This window comes from Callithrix jacchus, chromosome 12, assembly GCF_049354715.1.
Source record: "Callithrix jacchus isolate 240 chromosome 12, calJac240_pri, whole genome shotgun sequence".
Classification (NCBI taxonomy): Eukaryota; Metazoa; Chordata; class Mammalia; order Primates; family Cebidae; genus Callithrix; species Callithrix jacchus.
This window is the reverse complement of record NC_133513.1, coordinates 28,885,603-28,912,671: the sequence shown is the minus strand read 5'-3', so window position 1 is coordinate 28,912,671 and position 27,069 is coordinate 28,885,603. Positions and strand designations below refer to the sequence as shown.

Sequence of the window (27,069 nt, the reverse complement as noted above, 5' to 3'; positions counted from 1 at the left end):
GTGGGGTCTGGAGAGGAGTGGGCACAGCGGGGAGAGCGGGGCCAGGCCCTGGGACAACCCCACACTGTTTGTAAACTGGACCCAGGCAGGGCAGGGGACCTATAGCCCTTTTTCAAGGTGGGAATGAGTGGGGAGTACAGAGGCGGGGGTCCAGCCAGAAAGTGCTCGGAGTTCACTCTGGCCGGCCTGGCCCATCAAAGAGCCCCTTGAATAGCCCAGAACCCCAGGAGGGACCCTGGCAGGGGTGACCTGGGGCAGAGGGTGGGGCATTGCAAGGCACAGGGACAGCCTTGCCCATATGGAGCTTATTGCAGGGGTCCCAGGCCTCCACAGAGAGGGCAGGGGGTCAGGAGGGAGCACTGGAGGAGGTGGGGGTCCTGTCATCTCTGTTTTGCTGCCTAGGGGCCTGAACCAACCTGCAGGGGGCTCCTTGCTGGATTCCCTGAGGGGTGTGGTGCAAGGCAGGCCTGGGCCCCTGGGACAGCTGCCTGGGAGGACCAGGGTGGGTGGGGCTGCTGAACCGTCTGGACGCACAGTCACTGAACGCATAGGGCGACACCCATGTGTCTGCACCCTACGCACACACCTAGTCACACACTTGCCCCATCGAGTCCATGGGCCCCATTCTCACACCCACGTGCAGCTCCTACACCCTGCACACTCCAGTACCAGAAATGTGGGAGACGTCAGGATGGGGTCTTGGAGGCTGGCATGTTTGACCCCAGCAAAACCCAGGAGAAATTTCCAGCATGAACCATCTCGCCACCTGCCGGAAGCCCAAGCTACTTTTTCTAGGCTGGGGCGGCGAGGGCTGGGAGGACCCAGCGGAGGTCCCTGGGCCTGGGAAGGTGCGGCCGGCAGGGGGAGCTGGGCCCTGCCTTCAGCTTCGCATTCACTCCCCTGACTTAAGGATGCCGGGGCAGCCGAGATCCCTGCCCTGTGAGCCCTTCTATCCCCGGAAGTTGTCAGGACAAACCCTTGTGGTTGGGGGGAGGAGAAGGGGGAGGGAGGGGAGAGAGCTCTGCTTCTCAGCGAGTGCCAAGCTGCCCTCCTTCCTGGGCTGTGATTTCATCCGTGCAATGGGGGTGTGCAGGAGTCACTAGCTCCTTGGAGGCTGTCCTGCACATACACGCACTTATACGACATGCAGACATTTGCTACATTTTCCAGGGGCTTGCCTCTCCTCTCCAGCCTCCAGAAGGGCAGGGCACAGCTGCCCTCTGCTCACTGCCCTGATCCCAGCCAGTGCCCAGGGGCCTTAGGCCCCCTCTCTGCCCAACACTTCAGTCCCTTTCTGTGCCCAGGGTAGGGAGGGGCAGAGTGGGACGGCCAGGAGGAGGGGAACTGGGGTGGGACCGCAGGATGATCTGCCAGGGGGTATGGAGGGCCAGGAGCAACGAGTCCAGGGTTGCAGGGCTCATGGCGGTTTCTGGAAGTGTGGCCCGAGAGCTCCCTTGCTCCTAGCGTGCGTGTGTGTGTGTGTGTGTGTGTGTGTGTTGGGGGGCTCCGAATTCTTGGGTCTATGGGGCTTGGCTCCTCTGGGTGAAGTCCCCGCCCACCAGGCCGCGCCAGCGGTCTCTGGTGGCCCCTTCACCAGCCCGTCGGGACGGACCAGGCGCCCGGCCGCGTCCCGCCTAGTCTACCGCTGCGCCCCGTGCCCCGCGGCGAGGCGGCTCCATTCCCCACCGCCTTACCCGGCACCGGCTTGGGGCGCCCCGGGCTGTTCCCCGGTCAGAGGGCGGTGGGGCTCAGACGCAGATCTCGATGGCCGTGGCTAGCACCACCTGCCCTTTGCTCTTGTCCGCGCGGCCGTCGGTCCGGCCGGGGGGCCCCGGGGGAGCCAGGCCGGGCTCGGGCACCGGCACCGGCACCGGCACAGGTACCGGCACCGGCACGGGCACGGGCACCGCCCCGACGGCGGGGGGCGTGGGCCGGGAGCCGCTGCCGCTCTCGGTCAGCACTGTCCGCTTGAGCGGCCCGGGCGCCTCGAGGCGCAGTGGCCCGGCGGCGGGCGGGCGGTCCCCGGGCGGCTTGCGTGCGCGGTGCGAGGGCCGGCGGCGCAGCTCGGACGTGAGCTCGTGCTTGAGGAAGCGGAACACCTCCTTGGCCGGGCCGCGGCGCTCGGGCTCCAGGGCCAGCAGGCGCTGGAACATGCGCAGCGCAGGCTCGGTGAAGCGGCGCCACTGCGACGGCAGCCCCGGCAGGCGTCCCCGCTGCCAGCGCACGAACTCCTCGAAGAAGGCGTCGGCGCCCGAGGCCGCCTCCCACGGGAAGTTGCCGGTGAGCACACAGAAGATGAGCACGCCGAAAGCCCACACGTCCACGCCCGTGTCCACCGCCAGACCGTCGGCGCGGCCCGCCTGGCACACCTCGGGCGCCGTGTAGGGGATGGTGCCGCTCACGCGCTTGACGCGGCAGCCCACGCGGCGCGTCATACCGAAGTCGGCCAGCTTCACGCGGCGGCACTCGCGGTCGAACAGCAGCACGTTCTCTGGCTTGATGTCGCGGTGCACCAGCTGCCGCCCGTGCATGAAGTCCAGCGCCAGGCCCAGCTGCTGCACGCAGCGCTTCACCGTGTCCTCGGGGAGCCCCACCTGCGGGCGGCCGGGGGTGGGGGGAGCCGCGCTTGCTTTCCAGCTCTCCCGTGCCCGCCCCGCCGCCCTCCCTTCCAGCTCCCTCTCTAGCGGGGTGGTTTTCGCCTTCCACCCTGTCCCCAGTAACTGCAGTGATGGCGCAGATGCGCCCCTGCTGCTGCAGACTGCCCTTTCTCTCGCTGTCTCATCCAAGCCTCAGAGTGGCTATTATGGCTGCTTCTCCTATGGGGGCATTGGGGCTCCAGAAGGGACACATGGCTCTCCAGGAGGAGGTTGATGAGGAGGTCCGCGGTGCCCTCCACCTGCTCTCAGTTTGCCCTGCCTGCTAGATATTTAACCCCACTAGAACCGGGTTCCCCGAGCTTCCTGTCTTGTTCCCTGCTGTATCTGTGCATCTTTGTCTCCAGATTCTGGGAGGTAGGTGCTCAGCAAAGAGGGAGGATCTGCTCCGAAGGTCTCATCACAGCCAGCATGTGGCAGAGCAGATTTAAAGCCAGTGCCTGGAGTCCTCCCCCACCCTGCTGGCTCCAGGGTCACTTCCTCTGAGGCCTCCTTCCCGGGATCTCACACCTCTCCTCTTGTCCAGCCCCAGGAGAAGGCGCAGTGGGACTTCATCCCTTCATTCTCACCGTCTCCTTTCAGGTGCTCAACTCCATCTGCTATTATCTGGCTCACTGCGGAGTGTCAGTTTCCCACTAGAACAGGGACTTTTATCTTCCTCACTGCACATCCCAGCTCCCGGAATGGTAACTGACATGGCAGGCGCCCAATAAATACCTGCTGACTAAATGGTCTGACTCCAGTCCTATCTCACACTCTGGGGACCCTGGAGACCCTCTCCCCACCCTATGCCACCATCCCGAGTACCTGGGGAGGGATGATGTCAAACAGGTCCCCAGCAGGTGCGTACTCCTGGGCAAAGACGTAGCAGTCCTCTGTCTCAAAGACGACGTCAAAAACCTTGATGATGAAGGGGCTGGAGGAGAGGCTGTTGGTGATGCTCACCTCCCGCAGAAAGTTCTTCAGCTTGGTTTTGCTCTTGTTCACAAACTTCAGTGCCATTTTTGTGCCTGATGGGAGCAACAGCAACAGGGGTGAAGCCCTCTCTCCCAGCACCTCTGTGCTGGATGTACCCATGCCCGTCTCCAGAACAAGGCACAACGGGGCACGACTGCCTCATCTTATGGATAGGGAGCAGACCCAGGGAGAGGAAAGGGCTTGCCCAAGGCCATGGAGGCAGGTTCAACCTGGGCCTTCTACACCCAGTCTGCAGTCCTCCAGGAGGAGGGGGCAAGGGGGCTTGTGGCGCCCTCCACCTCTCTCATTTTGTCCTGTCTGTTATATGCTTATTTATCTTGTTGGTCTACCCCAGCTAGATCCGGTCTCCCTGAACTTCCAGTCTTGTTAAATGTATGAATGAATAAGAAATGAGACACGGCAAGGCAGGTGTCCACAATGCTGTGCCTGGGTAAGCATCTGTGCCCATCTGGTACATAGCTGTGTGGTGTACACCTGTGTGTCCACGGAGCATTTAGGCATCACAGGCCCTGCCTTCAGCACTGCACATTCACAACTCACACGTCATTATGACCCTATGAGTTAAGCACATACGTTACCCTATTTTACAGAGAAGGACACCGAAGCACAGAGAGGTGAAGTCACTTGTGCAAGGTTACACAGCAAGCAAGTAACAAAGTTCAGGTGACCCCATGTTGGGTGCTCCTTCTGCTGCCCTCAGTTGACACAGAGCCCCCGGACCTAGGTGTGTGCAGTTGTGGGAGCTCACGCAGCCCCTGCCCCTGTCTGGCTAGGTGGCATGGCTGTGACCTACAGTGTGGGGGAGGTATCAAGCTCAGTGACTAAGCGACAAGGCTCTGGAGATGACTCCTGGCGTCTCGTTTTAGTTCATGGCCTCTGAAGCTGCATGGCCTTGGCTATGTGGCTGAATCGGCCTGGGTCTCACTGTCCTCCCGAGAGATGGTAATGGCCATACTGATCTCGCAGGTCCTTCTACCATCCATTAAGTGTGGCACCCTGTTCCCGAGGAACTGCCCTCACTCTCTGTCCATCTACCTGGGGTCAGCCATTGCTCAGATACTGGTGATGCCCAGACAAAGACACGAGCCCTGCCCTCTCCAGAGGCCCCTAGCACAGCCCCTTGGCTGTGTCAAAGGCACCCCAGATATCCTCACAGCAGCCCACCCTGCAGCCAGACCACTCTGTCCCTATTCCTCCCTTGCCCTATCTGCCCAGTCTCCTTCTCCCTGGCTGCTTCAGGCCTCATCCTCTCCATGTGGCCCGTGCCCCTGCCTCCCAGCACCCACAGAGCACCAGAGAGCACCGGCCCAGTTGGAAGGCCGTGTCCCCCCACCCTTACCTTCCAGCGCTGCCAGCCTGCACTCGCTCACCTGTGCCCTTGTAGACCACCAGATCAACCTTCCCGTAGGTGCCTTTGCCCAGCTCCCGGACTAGTTCGTAATGCTTGGTGACATCGCTGGCGGCCAGTGTGCGGAGGGTCAGGGCCTGCATGTCTTCAGTGAGAAGGGGCACGCCTGCTCCAGGTCCCGGGGCAGTCCCCGGCCCACAGCAGGGCAGGGAGCGGGGCGGCTCAGGCTCTGGGCAGCCCACGCTCATCTTCTCCCTGTTTGGTCGGGGATGGGGGAGGTGAGCATGTAGTGTGACATCAGTCCAGGGTCCTCTCCTCCAGCCCCTCGGTCCTCCCCAGCGCTCAGAAACTTGAGGCTGGGCCCGGCTGCCAGGCCCAAGATAACCACAAGGGGGCGACAAGCATCTTGGTTGTGTCACCTTCCCCAAAGCTTCAGGGGCCAGGCTTGAGTCAGCTCCCCCAAGACAGTCACTGCTTGACCCTGCGCTTGGTGGCACCGGTCCCTCTGCCTCATGCTGCCACCCACACAGTGTCAGGCAACGCCCTGTATTTATGTCACACAGACACAGCCAGATACTGAGTTCACACGGGTACTCCCATTCACAAGCGTTGGTTTTGTTTTGATTGTAGAGAGGGGGTCTCACTATGTGCCCCAGGCTGGTCTCGAAATCCTGGCCTCAAGTGATCCTTCTGCCTGGCCCTCCCAAAGTGCTGGGATTACAGGTATGAGCTACTGCACCTGGTCTGTTTTAATTTTTATTTCAGAGATGGGGCCTTGCTCTGTCATCCAGGCTGGAGTGCAGTGGCGCGGATCATGGCTCACTGCAGCCTTCACCTCCCAGGCTTAAGCTGTCCTCCCACCTCAGCCTCCTAGGTAGGCTGGACTACACCTGGCTAATTTTATTTATTTATTTTTAATTTCTAGTTCTGGGGTACATGTGCAGGATGTGCAGCTTTCTCACACAGGTAGACGTGTGTCATTGTACTTCGCTGCCCCTATCATGCCTGGCTAATTTTTTATTTTTATTTTTGTAGAGTTGGGGTCTCACTATGTTGCCCAGGCTGGTCTAGAACTCCTGGCCTCAAGTGATCCTCCTGCCTCAGCCACCCAAAGCACTGGGATTACTGGCATGAGCCACCATGCCTGGCTTATTCACAAGTATTGATGAAGCACCTGCTGTTCCCCAGGGCTCTCCAATGCCCGGAGGACATGGCACTGAACAAATGTCTAGGACTCCCGGCCCCCATGGGGCTTACACACCGGGGGAGAGGGGCAGTGGACACAGTGGTCACACCAATTGTATATTATGATCAGAAGTGGTGTGGGCTGTCCATATGGTCAGAGATGGGGACGAAGAGGTCTAAGGACCCCAACTGCACCATCACCTATCTTGGCCACGTGGTCTTAGGCCAAACCTGCAGGACAGTACAGATGGGCCACACCATACCACCACACACATGGCCATACCTCAGCACAGCCTGGTGTGCCTCCCCCACCGCAGACAACAGCACCACCTGACTCAGGAACATACGCTACAGCTGTGTTCCAGGGTCTCCCTCAAGCCCTGCCCAGACACAAAGATAAGGCACCTGTTCCCAAATACCTAGCCCCCCACCCCCGACTCCCAGCCTGTCTGACCCCTTCGACATCTACACAAGCTGAGACAGTCTTCCTGGACACACCCCTCGTAGCTACTGAGTTTGTCCCCAAGTGGATTGACTGTGGGTGCGAGGGAGGCACAGAGATGCAGGGGTGCAGTCCAGAGCTGGGGTGGGAGACCAGACTTTTTTAAAAAAGTATATTTAGGCTGGACACAGTGGCTCACACCTGTAATCCTAGCACTTTGGGAAGCCAAGGCAGGCAGATCACTTGAGGTCAGGAGTTTAAGACCAGACTAGTCAGTGTGGTGAAACTCTGTCTCTTCTTTTTTTTTTTTTAATTTAAAGACGGGGTTTCACCATGTTGGTCAGGCTGGTCTTGAACTCCCGACCTCAAGTGATCCACCCATCTTGGCCTCCAAAGTGCTTGGATTACAGGTGTGAGCCACTATGCCCGGCGGTGAAACCCTGCCTCTACTAAAAATACAAAAATTAGCTGGGCATGGTGGTGCACACCTGTAATCCCAGCTACTCAGGAGGTTGAGGCAGGAGAACTGCTTGAACCCTGGAGGCAGAGGCTGCGGTGAGCAGAGATTGTGCCGCTGCACTCCAGCCTGGGTGAAAGAGCGAGACACAGTCTCAAAAAATGAAAATTGTATTTGTCTTGAGATAGGGTCTTGCTCTGTCGCCCAGGCTGGAGTGCAGTAGGGTGATCATAGCTCACTGGAGCCTCAAACTCCTGGGCTCAAAGGATCGTCCTGCCTTGACCTCCTGAGACTGCAGGAATGCACCCCCACCTCTGGCTAATGTTGAAATGTTTTGTAGAGATGGGGTCTTGCTGTTTTCCAGGCTGGTTGGAGTCCTGAGATAAAGCGGTCCTTCCACCTCAGCCTCCCAAAGTGCTGGGACTACAGCGTGAGCCACCACACTGGGCTGAGACCTGCCTTGTCACATGGGTGACAGTGAACTAATTCTGTGTCTATGGCCTTCATTTCTTACTTCCCCTTATGCCATTTTTCTAGTTTTATTGAGACATGTTTGGTGTATAATAAACTATACATATTGGAGTGTACAGTGTGATGATTCTGACATATATATACATCCCGGCCATAGAGACCACGAACACATCCATTACCCCAAAGTTTCCCTTTGCCTCTTTTTTTTTTTTTTGAGATGGAGTCTTGCTCTGTCACCCAGGCTGGAGTGCAGTGGTGAGATCTCAGCTCACTGCAACCTCCGCCTCCTGGGTTCAAGCGATTCTCCTGCCTCAGCCTCCCCACTAGCTGGGATCACAGGCACCCGGCACTGCGCTGGACTAATGTTTGTACTTTTAGTAGAGACGAGGTTTCACCATGTTGGGCAGGCTGTTCTGAAACTCCTGACCTGGTGATCCACCTGCTTTGGCCTCCTAAAGTGCAGGGATTACAGGCATAAGCCACTGCACCTGGCCCCTTTTGCCCCTTTCTAAAACCCCATCCCTCCCTGCCCCTGTCTTCCAGGCAACCACTCTGGGTGTGCATTTCTCATTTGTAAATGGGAAGGGACAGACCAGGGGGACGAGCCTTTTCCAGGTACAGACACACATGAGTATGTGTCTGTGTGTGCACCAGCAGGAGGGGCCTGGGCTACCTCTTTTAGAAGCTGCCACTGGCCTCTAGCCCCTGGGCACCTGCTTCCCGGTGCAGCCTCCCTCTGCCCTCCTTGCACTCCCTTCTCCCTCTTTTTTATTTTTTTCAAATACCTTTTTTTGGGGAGAGGGGAACAGAGTTTCGCCCTTGTCACTGCTGGAGTGCAGTGGTGCGATCTCAGCTCACTACAACCTCTACCTCCCAGGTTCAAGTGATTCTCCCACCTCAGCCTCCTGGGTAGCTGGGATTATAGGCATCTGCCACCACACCCAGCTTATTTTTGTATTTTTAGTAGAGACGGGGTTTTATCATGTTGACTGGGCTGGTCTTGAACTCCTGACCTCAGGTGATCCACCCACCTCGGCCTCCCAAAGTGCTGGGATTACAGGCGTGCGCCACCACACCGGCCCCTTTTCCTCTAATCCCAGACATGTCACTCCAGCGTCCCTAGCCTGCCCCTAAGCACCCCCGCACCCTGAAGAACAGGGACCACAGCTCCATCTGGGAGAAGGCACAGACGTAGAGCCAGACAGCCTGGGTCTGAGTCCAACTCTGTCACTTGCTACTGGATGTCCTTGGGCAAGTTACGTCATCTCTCTGTGCCTGTTTCCTCATCTATACAAAGGATATAATAATAGTGTATTGGGCCAGGCAAGGTGGCTCACGTCTCTGATCCCACACTCTGGGAGGTCAAGGCAAGAGGATTGCTTGAGGCCAGGTGTGTGAGACCAGTCTTTGCAAGACCATGTCTCCACAAAAATAAAAAATAAAAGATGATGTTAGCCGGGTGTGGTGGTGCACACCTGTAGTCCCAGCTACTCAGGAGGCAGAGGCAGGAGAATTGCTTGCACCAGGAATTTGAGGCTGCAGTGAGATATGATCACTCCACTGTACTCCAGCCCAGATGACAAGTGAGACCCTATCTAAATATAATAATAATAACAGCAGTGCCTTCTCCCTGTGGATTGTTGTGAGGGTTAAATAAGTTAACCACGTGAAACCTGGCTTGCGGCAAGCAGGAAGTGCTCCATAGGTGCCTGGGGGGGTGCGGTGCTGTGTTATTCCAGTCATCACTGCTTTCTCTCTGGCTGAGCAAGGGCGGGTGGGCATGGCTGGAGGCTAGAAGCACTCCCCAGGCCCTGCATCTTCACCTGGCCCAGCAGCTCCCTTCCAGGCCCCAAGCCTCTCCTCCTCCTCTGCCTTCCCCTTCACTCTCGGCACGACCCAGCCTCCCACTTCACGCGGAGAGGAGGAACATCAGGAGAGAACTTCCTGGCCTCCCACCCAGCCCCAAACGGAGCTCCATCTGCACCGTCCTCTCAGCTGGCTGGGGAGGAAGGAGCCCTCCCCTCCCCACCCCGCAGCCTGCTCTCAGCCCCATCTCCCAGCCTCCTGCCTCCCTCCCTCCATTCATGAACCAGTTCATCTCATCTATCATCTATCTATCTATCTAATCTATCATCTATCTATCTATCTATCTATCTATCTATCTATCTATCTATCTATTTTTTTGAGGCAGGGGCTCGCTTTGTCACCCAGGCTGGATGATGTGAACTGAGTGCAGGGGCATGATCTCAGTTCACTGCAACTCCGCCTCCTAGATTCAGGCAATCCTCCCATCTTAGCTTCCTAAGTAGCTGGGACCACAGGGTGTGCAACACCACACCTGGCGAATTTCTGTATTTTTTGTAGAGATGGGGTTTCACCATGTTGAACTCCTGACCTCAAGCAATCCTCCAGAGTGCTGGGATTACAGATGTGAGCCACCACACCCAGCCATCCCTGTTGTTTTTTAAATTTTACTTTTTTTTTTTAAACAGGGTCTCACTCTGTTGCCCAGGCTGGAGTGCAGTGGTACGCACATGGCTCACTGAAGCCTCTAACTCCTGGGCTCAAGCAATCCTCCCACCCCAGCCTCCTGAGTAGGTGGGACCACAGGCGTGCACCACCATGCCCAGCTAATCTTTTTCATATTTATTTTTTGTAGAGATGGGGGTGCACTATATTGCCCAAGCCAGTCTTGAACTCCTGGGCTCAAGTGATCCTCCTACCTTGGCCTCCTAAAGTGCTGGGATTACAGGCATGAGCCATAGCACCTGGCCTCCTCACCCCTGTTCTAACAGGACCTTCCTCCTCAGCAATTGCCTTTTCTTTCCTAGCTCATTTCCACCTAAACAAGTGCCCCGGCCTCGCCCATTCCACAGTCCCCTCCTCCAGAGGTAGGAACGGGGCCAGGCCCAGAGAACCGGGTCCCGCACGCCCTTCCTCTCTACCCTAGCGTGCTGACCCAAACGCAGACATGCCACCTGCCACCGTGTCTCCATGCAGTCCCAGCTCTGGGCGGGGCAGCACTGGGTCTTTCCTGCAGCCACCAACTGGGCTTCCATGGGGCGATATCTCTGCGTGACGGTCTTTCCCTGGTCTGAGGCTTGGAAAAAATCTCTTCCAACCCCTGGGAAATGTCCACCCACCACCTGGGTGATGAGGCTTCTGAGTTAGAAAACCGAGGCAAACACCAGGACACCAGCAGGGTAAGGCAAGCCTGCTTCTGTACGGGCCTCCTCAGGTCAGCTGCATCCTTGGGCCCTTTCTGTGTGGACTGTGGGTTTGTCCCCCAGGGGCTCTGATGAGCACATAGCCCTCTTTGCCTCAAACTCCTCCCCACGCCCACCAGGGAGACGCTGGGCTGCTCCCCTGACCTACTTTTCCTGATGCGTGTGGAGTCCCCAAGGGCTGCTGAGGTGGGCGGTCCACGTGCTTGCAGCACACTTGTCCACACGTGTGCAATCCTCCCACCTTGGGCTTTGGCCCTGCCAGGCCACCTCAGGCTGTTCTGTGTCCCCTGGGAGCTTAATGGCCGGTCGCCAGTGGCCATAAGTCCTCCCTCCCTCCCATACCCAGGGATGGGGTGCCTGGCCCATCTCTGCCCTCTGGGCCTCAGAGTCACCCTGGGAAGGGCGGGGCTGAATCAGGGACACAGCCCAGTGGGCTCAGTTTAGGCCCCATGTGTGCCCCCACTGTCAGGTTCAGCCCATTCTCTGACCACTACCCCACACTGCCTCTCACTGCCTCTCTAGGGCTTTATTTAATGAGCTTATTTATTTTAGTTTCTTCTTCTTCTTCTTTTTTAAGAAACAGGATCTTGCTTTGTTGCTCAGGCTGGAGTGCAAATCCTAGCTCACTGTAGCCTTCAACTCTTGGGCTCAGGCAGTCCTCCCATCTCAGCCTCACAAGTAGCTAGGACTGCAGATGTGCATCACGGTGCACAGCTAATTTTTTAAGTTTAGAGATGGGAATCTCACTATGTTGTCCAGGCTGCTTTTAAACTCCTATCCTCAAGTGATCCTCCTGCCAAGCCACCACCCTTACTTCTCTAAGGCTTTAGTGTCCTCTATCCCATCTGCTCCTCGATTCCTGAACAGTCTCTCCTGCCTGTTCTACCTCCCCATTGTGCCTCCTCATCATCAGGTCTCCCTCCTCCAGGAAGACTTCCTTGCTGCCCCCACATGTGCTGAGTCCTGCCTCTGCTGAATGCCAAGATTCATAGGGGCCACCTGTCCCTCCCTCAGGGCCCCTGTTGAATACCTTGGGGGTGGTCTTAGCTGTGTCCCTGTCTGTCCCATCAACAAACCAAGAACTCCCCAGGGACAGAGGCTCAATCAGATTCACCCTCTCTGGCATCCTCTTCCTGGTTTGTAGGGCTCAGCTTTGGGGGTCCCTCTACTGTCCCCCCTTCTTCTCCCTCCACACCTCCCTCTTCCTTCAGGCCTGTTCTTCGCAAGGTGTCAGCAGGAGACAAGGAATTAATCCAGGCGCCCATCCCTGCCGCTGCGTCATCCACCAGGTACACACTGCCTCTGACCCAGTTCCAATGCACGCGGCTTCAGAGGCACGGGGGGAGCAATGGAGATACCACGGGCCTTGAGGCTTGGCCTTGATCCTAACGTGTGCCACTTTTTTTACTGGGTAACCTTGAGCAAGTCACACCACTGCTCTGGGCCTCTGCTTCCCCATCCCTACAGTGAAGAAATAACAGTAACAACGTCAATAATAACAGCACCAGCATTCACACAGGACCTACCACCTGCCGGGCTGTCCTCAGACCAACGCACTTAACCTTCACAACTATGAGACAGGCATTACTGTTAGCTCCACTTAAAAAATAACAGAGATGGGGTCTCACTTTGTTGCCCTGGCTGGTCTCCAATTCTTGGCCTCAATCGATCCTCCTGCCTTGGCCTCTCAAAGGGCTGGGATTACAGGTGTGAGCCGAGGCACTGGCTTTTGAGATGAGGAAACAGGCACAGACCAATGTCACACAGGTAGCATTGGTGTTGGCTCCAAAGCTGGTAGCTCTCACCCGTGCTTTCCCAAGGCAGGATGTTGGGAACACCACACCCAGATTCCCCTGCCAGGGAAATTGGTCATCCCTGCCTCCCATTGAAGGAGGAGCTGTGGACATGATGGCTGTGAGCCTGCCAGCACCAGGCAGCGGAGGCCTCTGACCTCTGTTCATGCTGGGCAGTCAGCACGGCATCCACCCACACTCAAGAGGGTGGGGGAAAGGCACATCCACCTCTCGCCTCAAGGGTGTGTCCTCACCAGCCCCAAGGGAGGCCTCCATCTGCCATCTGTATTGCTGAGGGTGGGTGGGGTGGGTGGGGGTCCCCCCACCCCCGACCTCATGGCAGCAGTCAGGGTTCTGCCACATGCTGAGAGGGCCACGGTAGTGGGGGAGGGTTTCCCAAGCAAGAAGCAAGACTGAGCCGCCCACCACTTCCTGCTGGCAGTCGGCTCGAGCTGGCAACACCCTTACGAAACGACACCCAACTCATCGTCTGGCCTCAGGCCTACTTTGGAGTCCTTGTTCCCCTCCCCCCACCTCATACACACACACACACACACACACACACACACACGCGGGCGCGCGCGGATGCACAAGCATACACATACAGACACGCATGCACACATGTGCACATCCACAGACCTACATGTTGCGGCCAACTTGGAAAAATTTCACTCACTAAGTCCTCACAAGACCCCTGGGGTGAGGTGCTTTCTATTATTTTATTTTTTAAAGCATTTGCATTTGCTTGAGACGAGGTTTCCCCATTTTGCCTGGGGTGGTCTTGAACCTCCTGGCTCAAATAATCCTCCTGCCTCAGCCTCCCAAGTAGGTAAGACCACATGTGTGCGCCACCATGTCCAGCTTGAATTCCTATTTTGAAAAAAATAGCTTAATTGAGGTAGCACTTACATAGCACCAAACTCCTCTATTGAGTACACCACTGAATGATTTTAGTGAATGTACAGGGCTGTGTAGCCATCACCACAACCGAGTGATGCCTTCTATTAAACAGACAACAAAAGAGGCCCCAGAGGCGGATGATTTGCCCAGTTATGACACAGACAGCCAACCGTGCCTCAGCAATGTGTGTGTCCTCTCCTATACTACAAAGACGGGCTGGAGAGTGGCCATCCAGCAGGGAACCACGTTTCTCAGCCTCCCTTGCTCCAGGCCGGCCATGTGACAGGCTCCCCACTGGAATGCGCACAGAAGTGGTATGTGTGTCGCTGCCAGCCTGGGGCTTCAAAGGATTGGGGAAGGTTCATCTGTGCTCTCTTCTTCTGTGGCTGGTTTGATGCAGAGGACTCCAAAACCCCAGAAGATGGTGGAGCCACAAGAGAGGAGGCACCTGGGTCCCCATGTCACTGTGTGGAAGGCCTCCTGCTGGGGAGGACTGCCCATCTGCATTGTGTGAGCCACTGGGAAACTTCCATCGTGCTCAGCTGCTGGGATATGGGGGCTTGTTTGTTATAGCAGCTGGCACTACCCCAATTCAAAGGTTATGCATCAAGTAAGCAGAAGAGCTCAGATCTGGGGCTGCATGTGATGGCACCTGTAGTCCCACCACTTTGGGAGTCTGAGGCGGGACAACTGCTTGAGGCCAGGAGTTTGAGGCTGCAGTGAGACATGGTAACACCACTGTATTCCAGCCTGGACAACAGAGCAAGGATCCCAAATCTATCAGTTAAAAACAAAAATGAGATACAAGGTTAGAGGGGATAATGGCAAAATAAAATAAAATAAAATAAAATACACACACACACACGAACACACACACCCACACACCCGCAAAGAACGCCAGGCATGATGGCTTGTGCCTGCAATCCCAGAAGTTGGATCGGGAGGACAAGGCAGGTGGATTGCTTGAGCCCAGGAGTTCAAGATCAGTCTGGGTAACACAGTGAGAACTTCATCTCTACAAAGAAATAAAAAAAATTAGCTGGGCATGGTGGGACATGCCTGTAGTCCCAGATACTTGGGAAAGTGAGGTGGAAGCATCACTTGAGCTTGTGAGGTTTCAACAGAGTGAGACCCTGTCTCAGAAAAAAAAAAAAAAAGCCAGGCATGGTGGCTCACACCTGTAATCCCAGTACTTTTGGAGGCCAAGGCAGGCGGATCACTTGAGGTCAGGAGTTTGAGACCAGCCTGGTCAACATAGTGAAACCATGGCTCTACTAAAAATGCAAAAATTAGCTGGGCTTGGTGGCGTGTGCCTGTAATCCCCGCTACTCGGGAGGCTGAGGCAGAAGAATCACTTGAACCCAGGAGGTGGAGGTTGCAATGAGTCAAGATTGTGCCCTTGCACTTCAGCCTGGGTGACAGAGTGAGACTCGGTCTCAAACAAAACAAAAACCAAGATAGTACATTTGAACAGCCTGGAATATGGTCAGAGGCGGTTAACTAGGATGGTACTTTTGTCTTTTTAGTAGAGATGGGGTTTCTTCCTATTGGCCATACTGGCCTGTCTCAAACTCCTGATTTCAGGTGATCCACCTGCCCTGGCCTCCCAAAGTGTTAGAATTACAGGCATGGGCCACTGTACCAGGCTTGAGGTGGGTTCTTTAAGAGGTGATTAGACCATGAAAGCTCTGTTCTTGTTAATGAATTAACGCTGTTATTCCAAGAGTGGATTCCTCATAAAAGGATGTCTGGCCCTCTTTGGGCTGATCCCTCCCCTTCCTTCCTCTCTCCCTTGCCCTCTTGCTGTGGGATGACATGGCAAGAAGACCCTCACCAAATGCTGGTGCCTTGATCTTGGACTTCCCAGTCTCCAGAGCTGCAAAAAAAATTTCCGTTCATTACAAACTATGCCATCTAGGGTATTTATTCTGTTATAGCAGCACAAAATGGACTAAGATGACACTGAGGCATGGATGAGCTGGGTAACCTGCCCAAGAGCTCGTGATCAGCAGTGCTGGGATTTGAACTCAGGCTTTTGGACTTCAGATCCCATGCTCACATGCACTGCATTTTCCAAGGCTCTGAAGGCAGACCCAGGCAGACATCGACTCAAAAGAAGCAGCAGGAAGCAAGTGCGTTGTGCTCACCAGGGGTGGAGAAGCGAGGCTAGATGCTCATCTGCTGGGGACGCAGTCGGGGGCTCGAGGTTGTACCAAGTGATGCCAGGAAGGCCTTTCTGACTCTCATGCTGGGATCCCAAGAGATTCTCTGTCCCCAAGCCCAGGTCTTCTCCCTCAGGCCACTAGACTTGTGCTATGTCCCTAGCATGGGCAGATTCCAAGGGTGTCCTTAATAAGGTGTTGGCCTGGAAGGAAGGATGGACAGGAGGATTGTTCCTGGGTAGGTCACCTTACTTCTAGGTTAGTATTATTATTAAAAGCCCGTGTGAAAAAAGCAGCATATGGTGGAAATTCAGGCCCCAAACACCTCTGACCTCTCTCACTTGCTTCACTTTGCTTCTCTGTAAGGCAAGGGGGCCAGAGCTGAATTCCCTTAGCCTGCAGGACTGGACCAACTCTCTGCACCTCCATATGACCCCTCACTTGCCTCTAGGTTTCTTCCTGCTCCCTGATTTTTTTTTCTTTTTTTTTTTTTGGTGGGGGGAGACAGAGTTTCTCTCTTGTCGCCCAGGCTGGAGTGCAATGGCTCAATCTCAGCTCACTGCAACCTATACCTCCCGGGTTCAAGTGATTCTTGTGCTTCAGCCTCCCAAGTAGCTGGGATTACAGGCGCGTGCTACCACACCCAGCTAATTTTGTATTTTTAGTAGAGACAGGGCTTCACCATGTTGGCCACACTGGTCTCAAACTTCTGACCTCAGGTGATTCACCCGCCTTGGCCTCACAAAGTGCTGGAATTACAGGTGTGAGCCACCACACCTGGCCCTGATCTTTTTTTCTTTCTTTTGAGAGAGTCTCACTCAGTCACCCACATTGGAGTACAGTGGCACAATCTTGGCTCACTGCAACCTCTACCTCCTGGGTTCAAGCGCTTCTCCTGCCTCAGACTCCCGAGTAGCTGGGATTACAGGCACCTGCCATCACACCAGGCTAATTTTTCTATTTTAGTAGATGTAGGGTTTCACCATATTGGCCAGGATGGTCTTGAACTCCTGACCTCAAGCGATCCACCTGCCTCGGCCTCCCAAAGTGCTGAGATTACAGGCCTGAGTCACCATGCCTGGCCCTGACCTTTTTATATACATAGTCAGATAAATTGTTTTAAAACAAGATCTGACTAAATCCTTGCCTTGCTGACATATTTTCAGTAAATTCTTGAATGAGAACGTGGAGTTTTCTGTTCCACCATCAGTTTCTTGTGGTAATGGCCCTCTCTCTCTCTGCCCATGAAGTTTAGAATGGGTGTCTCCACCATGGTTTTGCAGGGAGGGCCTGGGTAATCAGCAGATGGATCCCATCTGCCAGGTCACTGTGACTTGTTCAGAGATGAACAAGTGATCAAACATGACCCACTGAGATCTAGCCCTAGGACTGTTGCTGTAGCCATAGGGAAAGAGAGACCCTCTCACCCTGGGCTGCAAGGCTGCAGGACACAGTTGCACTGCTGCTGTGAGTTGGCTTTTCCTTCATGGGGGAAGGGGAGAGCCCAATTGAGAATAAAGCAACAAAGATGTAAGCAGAGAGGAGAGAATGGTGGAGAGATTTCCGATGACTTTGAGTTCTGGGGCCAGGCATGCCTAAAGCCAATTATACTCCTGAACATTTGTTTCACGAATCAATATACTTCCTTTTTGGCTTAATTCAGCTGGTTTGAGTTGAGTTTATGTAACTTGCGAGCTACTCGGGCTCAGGCATGGGGTGGGGTGCTGGCATGGGGTGCGTACATTAGAGCAATGCAGACAAATGGCAATGAGCCCACAAATCAGAGAGGCAGGTAAAACATGAACACAGATAACCATAAGGCCAGGATGGCAATGGTCAGCGCTCCAACATTTCCAAGGAGGGCCCTGGCAGTGGGGATCGGGCAGCTTCCTAAATCAGGAGCTGGCACCAGAATTGAAGGGGATTAACAACCCAGCAAGAAACCCAAGAGCTCCTTGAAAGCAGGCCCTATGCCTTCATCATCTCACTATTCCCAGCACTTAGCCAGGGTGTGACAAATGCTGGGTGAATAATTCTCTGTGTTTGGGAATTTGTAACTTTTTATATCTTGGCTTTCCTGAATGTGACCCTGTAGGCACATAGCTATTTTCCCAAGGGCCTGCACAAAGTATCATTAGCCCCATTTTACAGGCGCAGAGACTGATGGCCAGAAGGGAACAGCAATTTGCCTAAAGTTACATAGGAAGTCAGTGGCAGGACTGGGCTAGAAGCCAGGGCATCTGCAGGGCAAGGTGCTGTCTTCCTCCAGGAGCCCCAGCCCCACCACAGTGCAGTACAGATGGGGGTGGCTGTGAGTAACAGTGGCCGCTGTGAACAGAGAGGCTGGGGGTGCTAGAACAGGTTGACAATGCCAACGGGGAGGAAAGTGATGATAAATAGCTGACACTGAGGGAACCCCTGTCATGTGCCAAGTGCCTCATGTAAATGAACTCATCTAATCCCCACAATTTCCTATGATACGGGGTCTATTATTAACCTCAGTTCACAGATGTGGAAACCGAGGCACATATTGGTCACGTCACTTGTTCAAGATCATCCATCCAACAGGCGGCAGAGCCAAGAAACAAATCCAGGCGTCGTCACTCCAGTGTCCAAAAGCTTAACCACTATGCTTCACCATCTCTAAAATGACAGAGTAAAAATTACCATTTATTGGCTGGACGTGTTGGCTCATGCCTGAAATTCCAGCACCTTGGGAGGCCAAGGTGGGTGGATCACTTGAGGTCAGGAGTCCAAGACCAGCCTGACCAGCATGGTGAAACCCTGTCTCTACTAAAAATACAAAAATTAGCCAGGCATGGTGGTGCATGGCTGTAATCCCAGCTACTGGGGAGGCTGAGGTGGGAGGATCACTTGAACTGGGGAGGTGGAGAATGCAGTGAACTGAGATGGTGCCAGTGCACCCCAGCCTGGTTAACAGAGTGAGTCTCTGTCTCAATAAAAAAAAAATAACATTTATTTTCTCAGTGTGCTCAGGCTTTACATTGCTGCTATCAATCAATCTTCATGGCAGCCTCATTTTACAGATAAGGACACTGAGGATCAGAGGGGTTAAGCAACCCTGAACGTCCCGCTGCTCTTTTGTCAGTCTGTGGTTTACAGTGCCAGGCCTCTCTCCAGCCCCGCTGTCTTCAGCACCACAGGCGTGGACAGCACCCCGGCCTGTCCAGCATTAAGTGTGGAGGTTCCAGGAGGATAAGGAGCCAGGCAGGGAGGAACTGCTGCAGAATTGAAACCCAGGCCACAGGGCTGGAAAGGCATATATGGATGTATGGCCATTCACTTGACCAAACTCTGAATGACAGACACTTTGGTTGTGACTAACATGTTGCTATCACTATAAACGATGAGTAGCCTTGTACAGAAGCATTTTGCCACGTGCAGGTGAATCCGTAGGAGAAAATCTAGAAATAAGCTTGCTAGGTTAAAGGGTGAGTGTGTTTGGAATTTCTGGAGAGTGCCCAGTACCCGCCCATCCCACCCCACAGAGCTGTGGCACTGAACCCCTCCCAGCCACATAGGAAGGAGATGCTTCTTGGTGAAACACAGCAGCTGTCACTAGCCCCCTCACCCTCTCTTGGCCTCAGTGTCACTTTGGGACATGGCCAGACAGTCCCAGGAAGTTAATATGCTACCTTGCTATGGGGGAAAGAGTGGGTGTGGTAGCTCATGCCTGTAATCCCAGCACCTTGGGAGGCCAACATGGGAGGATCACTTGAGCCCAGGAGTTCGAGACCAGCCTGGGCAACATGGTAGAATCCTGTCTCTACAAAATTTTTTGAAAAGCAGGCAGGAGTGGTAGCATGTGTCTGTAGTTTCAGCTACTCAGGAGACTGAAGTGGGAGGATTTATTGAATTCAGGAGTTCGAGGCTGCAGTGACCTATGATTGCACCACGGCACTCCAGTCTGGGTAACAGAGCAAGACCCTGTCTTAAAAAAAAAAAAAGAAGAAGAAAAAGAGAAAAGAAATGGTGAGAGAACAGATTTCTCATTGGTTTGTATTTGTACAAAATCACTCTAGATCAACACTAGACACTAGCAAGGTGCTTAGCCACCTCAGCACCCACTCTGGTCATTCTCCACTCACTCCCAGTCTGAGCCATCATCGGTCCCCTCCCTGCTACCACAGTAACCTCCTAACTGGTTTCTGCCTCCAAGCCCATTCTTGACACAGCTGCCAGGGAGCATCCCCTTACTCCCAGGCTCAGCAGCCTCCACTGGCTCTCATCGTGTTCCATAGTCCTGACCATGGCTCTCCATTTACCCTCTGGCCCATCTCCTCCCTCCCTCTGCTCAACACGCTGGTCCCCCTACTGTTCCCTGAACACACCAGCCCCCTATCTGGGGGCAAGTCCCTCTGCCTAGACAGATCTTCCCCTAGACATCCACAGCATAGCTCATTACCTACAAGTTCTGTTCAAATGACACCTTCTCAACCAGGGTTGCCCTACTGCACTCCTTGCCCCCCCATCCCCTGCTCTATTTTTTTCCTGATAGGATGTATCACTTTCTCATGTATTACATAATGTACTGACTTCTGTTATCTATTATGACTGTCTCTTTTTCTCACTAGAACTTAAGCAGCTGGAGGGCAAGAATTCTGCTCTCTGGCCTTGTTCACTGCTGTATCCCTCAGCAGCTAACATGCGCCTGGCGTATAGAAGGCACTTAGTAAATATTTGTTGAATGAATGAATGAACCTCTGGGAAGCACAGCAGGGACTGGGTGAAAGAGGTAGGATAGACATGAAACTTCCTACTAGCTACAATCCAGTTGGGTCTAGGGAGTAAAAGGAACCAGGGGACCAAACAATGCCAGAGGAATTGCCAGAGAGGGTTGCACCTGCCTGCCCACCTGCCTGGCACCCGGGAGAAGGGCCAGCAGAGAACAACTGGCCCCTGAATTCCCACAGCAGGGCAGCCCATGCTCAGGAGGGATGCTCCCTTCACAGCCTGCCCAAAGCGGAGCCCTCCCTCCATGTCCCGAGGTGGGTGTACCAGCCTGGCTCTCTGCCTTGTAACACCTTCCCTGAAGAATGTCCCCGACCTTCGCATTTGTTTACTCCAGTGCAGAAATCTCTTCACTCATAGAGTCTCCTATTCTCTGCCAGAGGGTAGGGGCACCCAAGCCAGGCTAGTGAGATGCTTGGAAAGATTCCAGCCTCTGCTGTTGGTCCCAGGGAGCCCTGGCCAGCCCTTCCTTTTCTCCAATTTTCCAATGGGTGAAATGAGCTAAGTTAGAGGTTCTGCCGTCACGTGGCACTATGAGTCTCAGGACCCTCTCTCTTGAGAAATGTCCCATGCAGCACATGCATACTTCCATAGACAACAGCAGGGACAGGGCTCCTGGGAGCCCACAAGCCTCTAGATAAGCCCACAAATACAGACCCCAGCAAGTGTTCTATTTTGGCTCACAAGGAAGAGAAGGAGGAGGAGGAGGAGAATGTTCTCAAATCCCCTCTTTGTTTTCCCTTTGGGGTATAAATCCTGGCTCCATCCTTTCTTAGCTTTGTGACCTTGGGCAGTTTGTGCCACCTGCCTAAGCCTCAGTTTGCCCATCAGTAAAATGGGGCTGAGCATGCTCATTTAAAAGGATGGGACAAAAAGCGGGAGTCAGTAAGAAGTTGCTGGTCAGAGGGTCCTGGACCTTGGATCTGTCGTTGACTCTGCAGGTGAGCCTGGGGAAGGCCGTCCTCTCACTGTGCCTTGCTTTTCCGTTCCATAGATGGAGGCCATTTGGCTCTGCTGAATCTCACCCCAGAACCTGCTCAGCCAGAAGGGACTGTGGGGATCACCTGACCCCACTCCTCCACTTCCCATAAGGAGCTTTGGAGGAAGAGTCCAGACTTTCCGGAGATCAAGCTACAGATACTTGGACCTTCTTCCTCACTCTATCCTCCCCACCAGGGGCAGCCTGGGGTTCCTAGGGCTGAGCTCCTGTCTGGCTCCAGCCTCTGCCTCAGCCTCCCCTCCCAGCTGGTGCACAGTCCGCCCCTTCTCGGGGCACATCTTTGGTGGCTATTAATAGCCTGTGACGCTGCCTGCCTGCAGCTGGTGCCCAGAGCTGGAACAGGCTCTCCAGCCTCTCCTGCCCTCCCCAGCAAGGCACTGTGGGAGGCGGGTGCCCTGGGTCCTATCCTCCTGGCTATTTGAGGGCACAGAGCCTGGGGCAGCCCCCGGGGGTATGGGATGAGGCAATAGCTGGGGAGGTCTTCCCAGCCTGGCTGCCTGGGGGAGGCAGGTGGCCCAGCACTCAGGGGTATCAACAGGAGTGGAGGCTGCTGGGCATGGTGGGTGACAGGCAAGAGGACTGGGCTGAATGTCTACCAATGGACAAGTGGTGGTCTCTGGAGGGATGGCTGGGTGAGCAGAGGCCCCAAAAGAGATGGGCCCTTCTCCAACTGCAGCCCTCACCTCCTTCCTCTCCCTGAGCTCCTACAGGGGGATGGGACCGAAGACAAAGCCAGCCTAGGAGCCTGTGGTCCAGGTTCAAGCATTCGCCGCCTTTTCTAGCCTGGAAGCTTTGGATCTGCCACTTTCTGTCTCTGTGGCCCCATTTCCCCATCCTCAGTAAAGTGAGATAATAAAATAATGGTGCGGGTTAGGGTATTATTAGTAATAGCCAACATTTATGAGCCACTGAAAGTATAAGCAATGTATACATATTGACTCATTTCAACCTCACGACAATCTCAGGAGAAGCTATTATTATTCCCCTTACATCCTTTACAGCTCAGGAAACTGAGACTCTGAGAGAGGAAGCTTGGCCAGGCACAGTGGCTCACACCTGCAATGCCAGCACTTTGGGAGGCTAATGTGGGCAGATGGCTTGAGCCTAGGAATACAAGATGAGCCTGGGCAACACAGCGAGACCCCATTTCTACAAAAAATTTTTAAAAATGAGCTGGGCATGATGGCATATGCCTGTGGTCCTGGCCAGTCAGGAGGCTGAAGTGGGAGGATCATGTGAGACTGTAAGGTTAAAACCTCCCTGAGCTGTGATGGCGCCACTGCACTCCAGCCTGGACAACAGAGTAAGATCTCATCTCAAAAAAGAAAAACAAAAAAAGAGACCGGAAGCTTAAGTGATGTGTCCTGTGGCACAGAGCTAAGAAGTCACACACAGAGTATCTAACTGGTTCCACAATATTCAATAAGTATTTGTTGAGCACCTACTATGTGCTTGGTACTATTTTTGGATCTGAAATACATTCGTGAACCAAACAAACAGTCCTGCCCTCAAAGAGCTTATATTCTACTTTGGAGGCACACAATGACAAAGATGAGCAGGAGATGTGTGTCAGACAGTGAGAAGTCCTCAAGGAACAGCGGAGCAGGCAAAGAGGCAAGGGAATTTTGGGTGGGAGGCCAGCCCACGGAGGTTACATGCACATAGGCGCTGTGGCAGGTGGGCTCTCCTGGCAGAGAGCACCATGTGGAGGCCCAGAGGTGGGACCTGCTGTGTGCACAGGGATAGGGAAATGAAAGGTAGGAGATGAGAGCAGAGCTGAGAAAGGATGGCCATTGTCATTTGGGGCCTCCGAAGCTATGGCAGGGAACCGGCTTCCACTCCAAGGGGGATGCCCTCCAAACCCCAGTGGGATGCACTGAACAAACCCTTCCTGAAGCCAACCCTCATGTCAGGCCTGGAGAGGTGAAGAGTGACAGCATGAACCTGACCCAACCAGACTTGAGACTCGGAGGCCAGCTGTGGCAGCATCCCACATTGCCCTTGGTGTAGGGTTGAGGAGGGGGTGGGGGGCTTAGTGGCTTCTGGGGAAGGCCTGGGGCAGAGCTACAGATTCCCTCCTGGCATAGCTCTCACTGCCATGGCCCTGTGTGAGCGGAAGCGCGGAGCAGGAAGTCTAGCCCTGGAGCCTGGGCGAGGTTCCACTGGGTCCATTTGTCTGACCTTGGCTTGTGGACCACGTGTTGAATGGTATCAATGGAGGCAGACTCTTCCCTAAATTCCAGCTACAGAACCTTGAGAAAACACCTTCACCCATATACATCCAGTTTTTCCATCTGTAAAGATGGGGCTCACTGTCCCTTTCTGCTCAGAGCTTAGAGGACTCACATGAACAGCAGCCCTCAGTGGTACAGGGTGCCACTCACAGCACTTTACATTCACTCTGTTACGCCTCACAATGACCCCAAGAGACAGGTACTAATATCACCCCCCTTTTTTATAGATGAGGGACCTGGGGCACAGAGAGATTAAGCACCTTGCCCAAGGTCATACAACTGGGTCTAGGGATTGTGCTTTTTACCACGAAGCTGTGTTAACTGTGGGCCCCGTTGTGCCTCCTGGAGACTTAGGGTCAGGGCTGGCGGGCACCTGAGCCCCCAAGATGGAAAAGTCTCCTCCCTGCAAGGCCTGGAGCCCTGGCTCAGAAAGTCACAAGGCCTTATACTCACAGGTAGGTAAGTCCCTTCCTGCTACGGTGGGGTGCCCTAGCAGACCCAGAAAAGCTGCCCTGGAGGCAGTGGGAGCCCAGAATGTGCAGCCTCTCTTAGTCCAGATCAGGAGGAAGAGGAGGACGGTCCCCTCCAGCCCCACCCCTGCCCTATCTTCCAGTTGGAACATCCTCAGCCCCTCCGGTGGTTCCCTGAAGCCACGCAGAAGGAGTGCTGGTGCAGTGAGAGGTCACCGTGGGTCCCAGGCCTGGACCGGCTCATTTGCATACCCTGGCAGGACAGGACAGAGCAAACACTTAAGCAGCAGGACCTGCTCAAGCGTTTCACCTGCAACAAATCCACTTAATCCTCACAAGTGGCAGCTATTATTATCTCTATTCTATGTCAGAGGAAACTGAGGCCCAGGAGATAACTGACCTGCCCAAGGTCATGCAGCCAGAAAATGGTGGAGGTGCGCTTCGAACTCAGGCACTCAGACACTGGCTTCACATAGACCTTTGGGGGCCCTCAGAGCCGGGGGCACAAATCCTGGCTCTGGGGTTAATGTAGTGCTGTCCTCAGGGCGAAATGAGAAAACGCTGTCCAGCGCTGGGCACGTGACATTGAAAGATGTTCCACTGCTTCCTTTCCAACCCTGACGTTACATGATTTCCCAAGGTGGGGCTGAGCTGGACCTGTCCTCTCTCCAGGTGTGGCTAAGCAATGGTGGGGCCAAGGGAGGGTGGCTGGGAAGGAGAAGGGACTTCCAGGCTTAGTGGCTACCGCTTCCTGAGACCTGAAAGGAGGAACAGTATAGGGGGAGAAGGGCGGGTGCTTTAGGGAAGACTTTGGCCTGGGGCCCATCCTCCTGGGGCAGAAAGTCTCCAGGAAACTCTCCAGCAGAAGGCATAGCAGGTCACTCACGAGGAAAGCAGAGGCTGGGAAGGAAGAGGTTTTAACCACAGAACCACGGCCAGACCATGGCCCCCATGTCCCAGCCCTCAGGCAGGATGCTAGGAGAGGCTCAGGAAGGGCCTCCACCCTCACCCCCACCTGGGGAGGGGCAAGCTCCATGGCACAACACGCCACTGCCTCCCAAAGACCCCTTCCCTTTCTCAGGGACAGAACCAGAAGCCTCTGCCTCCCTAGCTCAGCTCCCAAGGAAGCATAACTGCAGAGGCTTACCACCTGCTGACACCCCATTTAATAAGGGCCAGTAGTTGGTGAGCACTTTTGATATAGGATACCCTGTCCTAGGTCCCTTTCATTCTTTAGCCTGCTTAATCCCCCTGATGTTCCTACAAGATAGTATTATCCCTGTTTTATAGACAAGGTCATTGAGGCCCAGAGAGGGTAAGTGCCTTGCTGAAGGTCACACAGCAGCTCAGTGAGCTACAAGCCCAAGCAGAGTCCAGAGCCTGAGCTCTCCACCATGGTGCTCTGCCATTTCCTTTGACCTCAGGCTGCTGGAGACCTGTGTTCAGGAAGAGGGTGCACTCCCTTCTAGAGTCATGCCCAGTGACAAAGGCCTGCTGCTGGCCCCTGGCCCAGCTACTCCACAACACCCATCGGTTTCATTTCTGTTTAGAAAATGTCCATTTCTTTTTTCTTTTCTTTTCTTTTTTTTTTTTTGAGATGGAGTCTCACTTTGTCACCCAGGCTGGAGTGCAGTGGCACAATCTCGGCTCAGTGCAACCTCCATCTCCCAGGTTCAAGCAATTCTCCTGCCTCAGCCTCCCTGATAGCTGAGAGTACAGGCATATGCCACTGTGCCTGGCTAATTGTTTTGTATGTTTAGTAGAGATGGGGTTTCACCAAGTTGGCCAGGCTGGTCTCCAAATCCTAACTGCAAATGATCCTCCTGCCTTGGCCTCCCAAAGTGAGCCACTGCACCCAGCCCAGATTTTTGAGTAACTCCTATATCTAGGCCCTGTGCTCTCCTGCCGGACCAAAACTTAGACCAGCTTCGACTTAGTCCTAGAAAGTTAGAAGGAAGAAATTTACAGCTGCAAGAAGCTTTCATCCAATTCCTCTCTGGACAGAGGGGTGAATGGAACCCTGGACAGCAGCCCTGCCCCAAGAGTCCTGAGCAAGACCTTCGCCTAGAACCAGGTCAGGAGGGGAAGGGAAGGACTCAGGTTTGCTGTTCCTGGGACATACGGGGCAAGTGGGACAGAGAAAACAGGTTTTTGGTTGCTGGATGTCACTAGTTCAGGGGTAAGGGTGCAAGACGGGGTCAAGAATGGAAAGTGGAACCAGGCTGGAGAAGTTCAGGCTCACTTCACCAGGTAACCCTTAAGACCCTGGATGGACCCCACTCTCTGCATGTTCTAACTTGACCATGGGGGTGGGAGGGAACACCCGTGAGTGCGAAATGCATACAGATGCAGTTGCCCACCGAACAAAGATTTTTTGGGCTGGTGCGGTGGCTCATGCCTGTAATCCCAGCACTTTGGGAGGCCCAGGCAGGTGGATCAGGAGTTCGAGACCAGGCCTAGATAACATGGTGAAACCCTGTCCTTACTAAAAATACAAAAATTTGCATGGTATAGTGACCTGTAATCTCAGCTACCTGGAAGGCTGAATCAGGAGAATCGCTTGAACCTAGGGGGCAGAGGTTGCAGTGAGCCAAGATCTCGCCATTGTACTCTGGCCTGGGCTACAAGAGTGAAACTCTGTCTCAAAAAAAAAAAAAAAGATTTTCTTCTGGGCCTGCAAACTGAGATGCCAGCATCAGGGGCCAGGAGGTGACCTAAGGGAGTGAATGGGCTGCCTGGGGGTGGACTGGGAGGCATGGGCCCTGTCTGAAGAAGGTGGTCATTCTGCCACCGTGGCCTGGGGTTGCCACATCATCTGATTTTTCAAGAAGATCCAAAAATCAGCGTTTGTATGTGAAATCCACCCCCCTTTTTTTTAGCACTCACAACAAAGGCAAACATGTAAAATACACTAGACCAACAAAAATTGTCTATGGGCTGCGTTTTCCAGCACGTGCCCTACCATATGCTGGGCTCTGAATTAGACAATGCTGATG

The 27,069-nt window shown here is 54.3% G+C and overlaps 1 protein-coding gene across 13 annotated transcripts in view; it reads right to left on the bottom strand.

Annotated features, from left to right (window-relative positions):
- Positions 1–258: 258 nt before the first annotated feature.
- The window catches only part of SBK1 (SH3 domain binding kinase 1), a 66,166-nt gene continuing 39,355 nt past the window's right edge, over positions 259–27,069 (bottom strand). For 2 of the 13 annotated variants that reach the window (XM_078345014.1, XM_078345015.1), the window contains exons 2-6: positions 15,290–15,331; positions 14,341–14,470; positions 5,003–5,235; positions 3,462–3,664; positions 259–2,594 (exon numbers count right to left, since the gene is read on the bottom strand). In XM_078345014.1, the coding sequence (XP_078201140.1) occupies positions 1,749–2,594; positions 3,462–3,664; positions 5,003–5,235; positions 14,341–14,360 (1,302 nt within the window). In that variant the 5' untranslated portion in view covers positions 14,361–14,470; positions 15,290–15,331 and the 3' untranslated portion in view covers positions 259–1,748. Of the gene's footprint in view, positions 2,595–3,461; positions 3,665–5,002; positions 5,236–14,340; positions 14,471–15,289; positions 15,332–15,602; positions 15,821–24,473; positions 25,196–27,069 lie in introns of those variants that run through there. The other 11 variants (XM_054242723.2, XM_035267267.3, XM_078345016.1 and 8 more) reach the window with 8 other exon arrangements.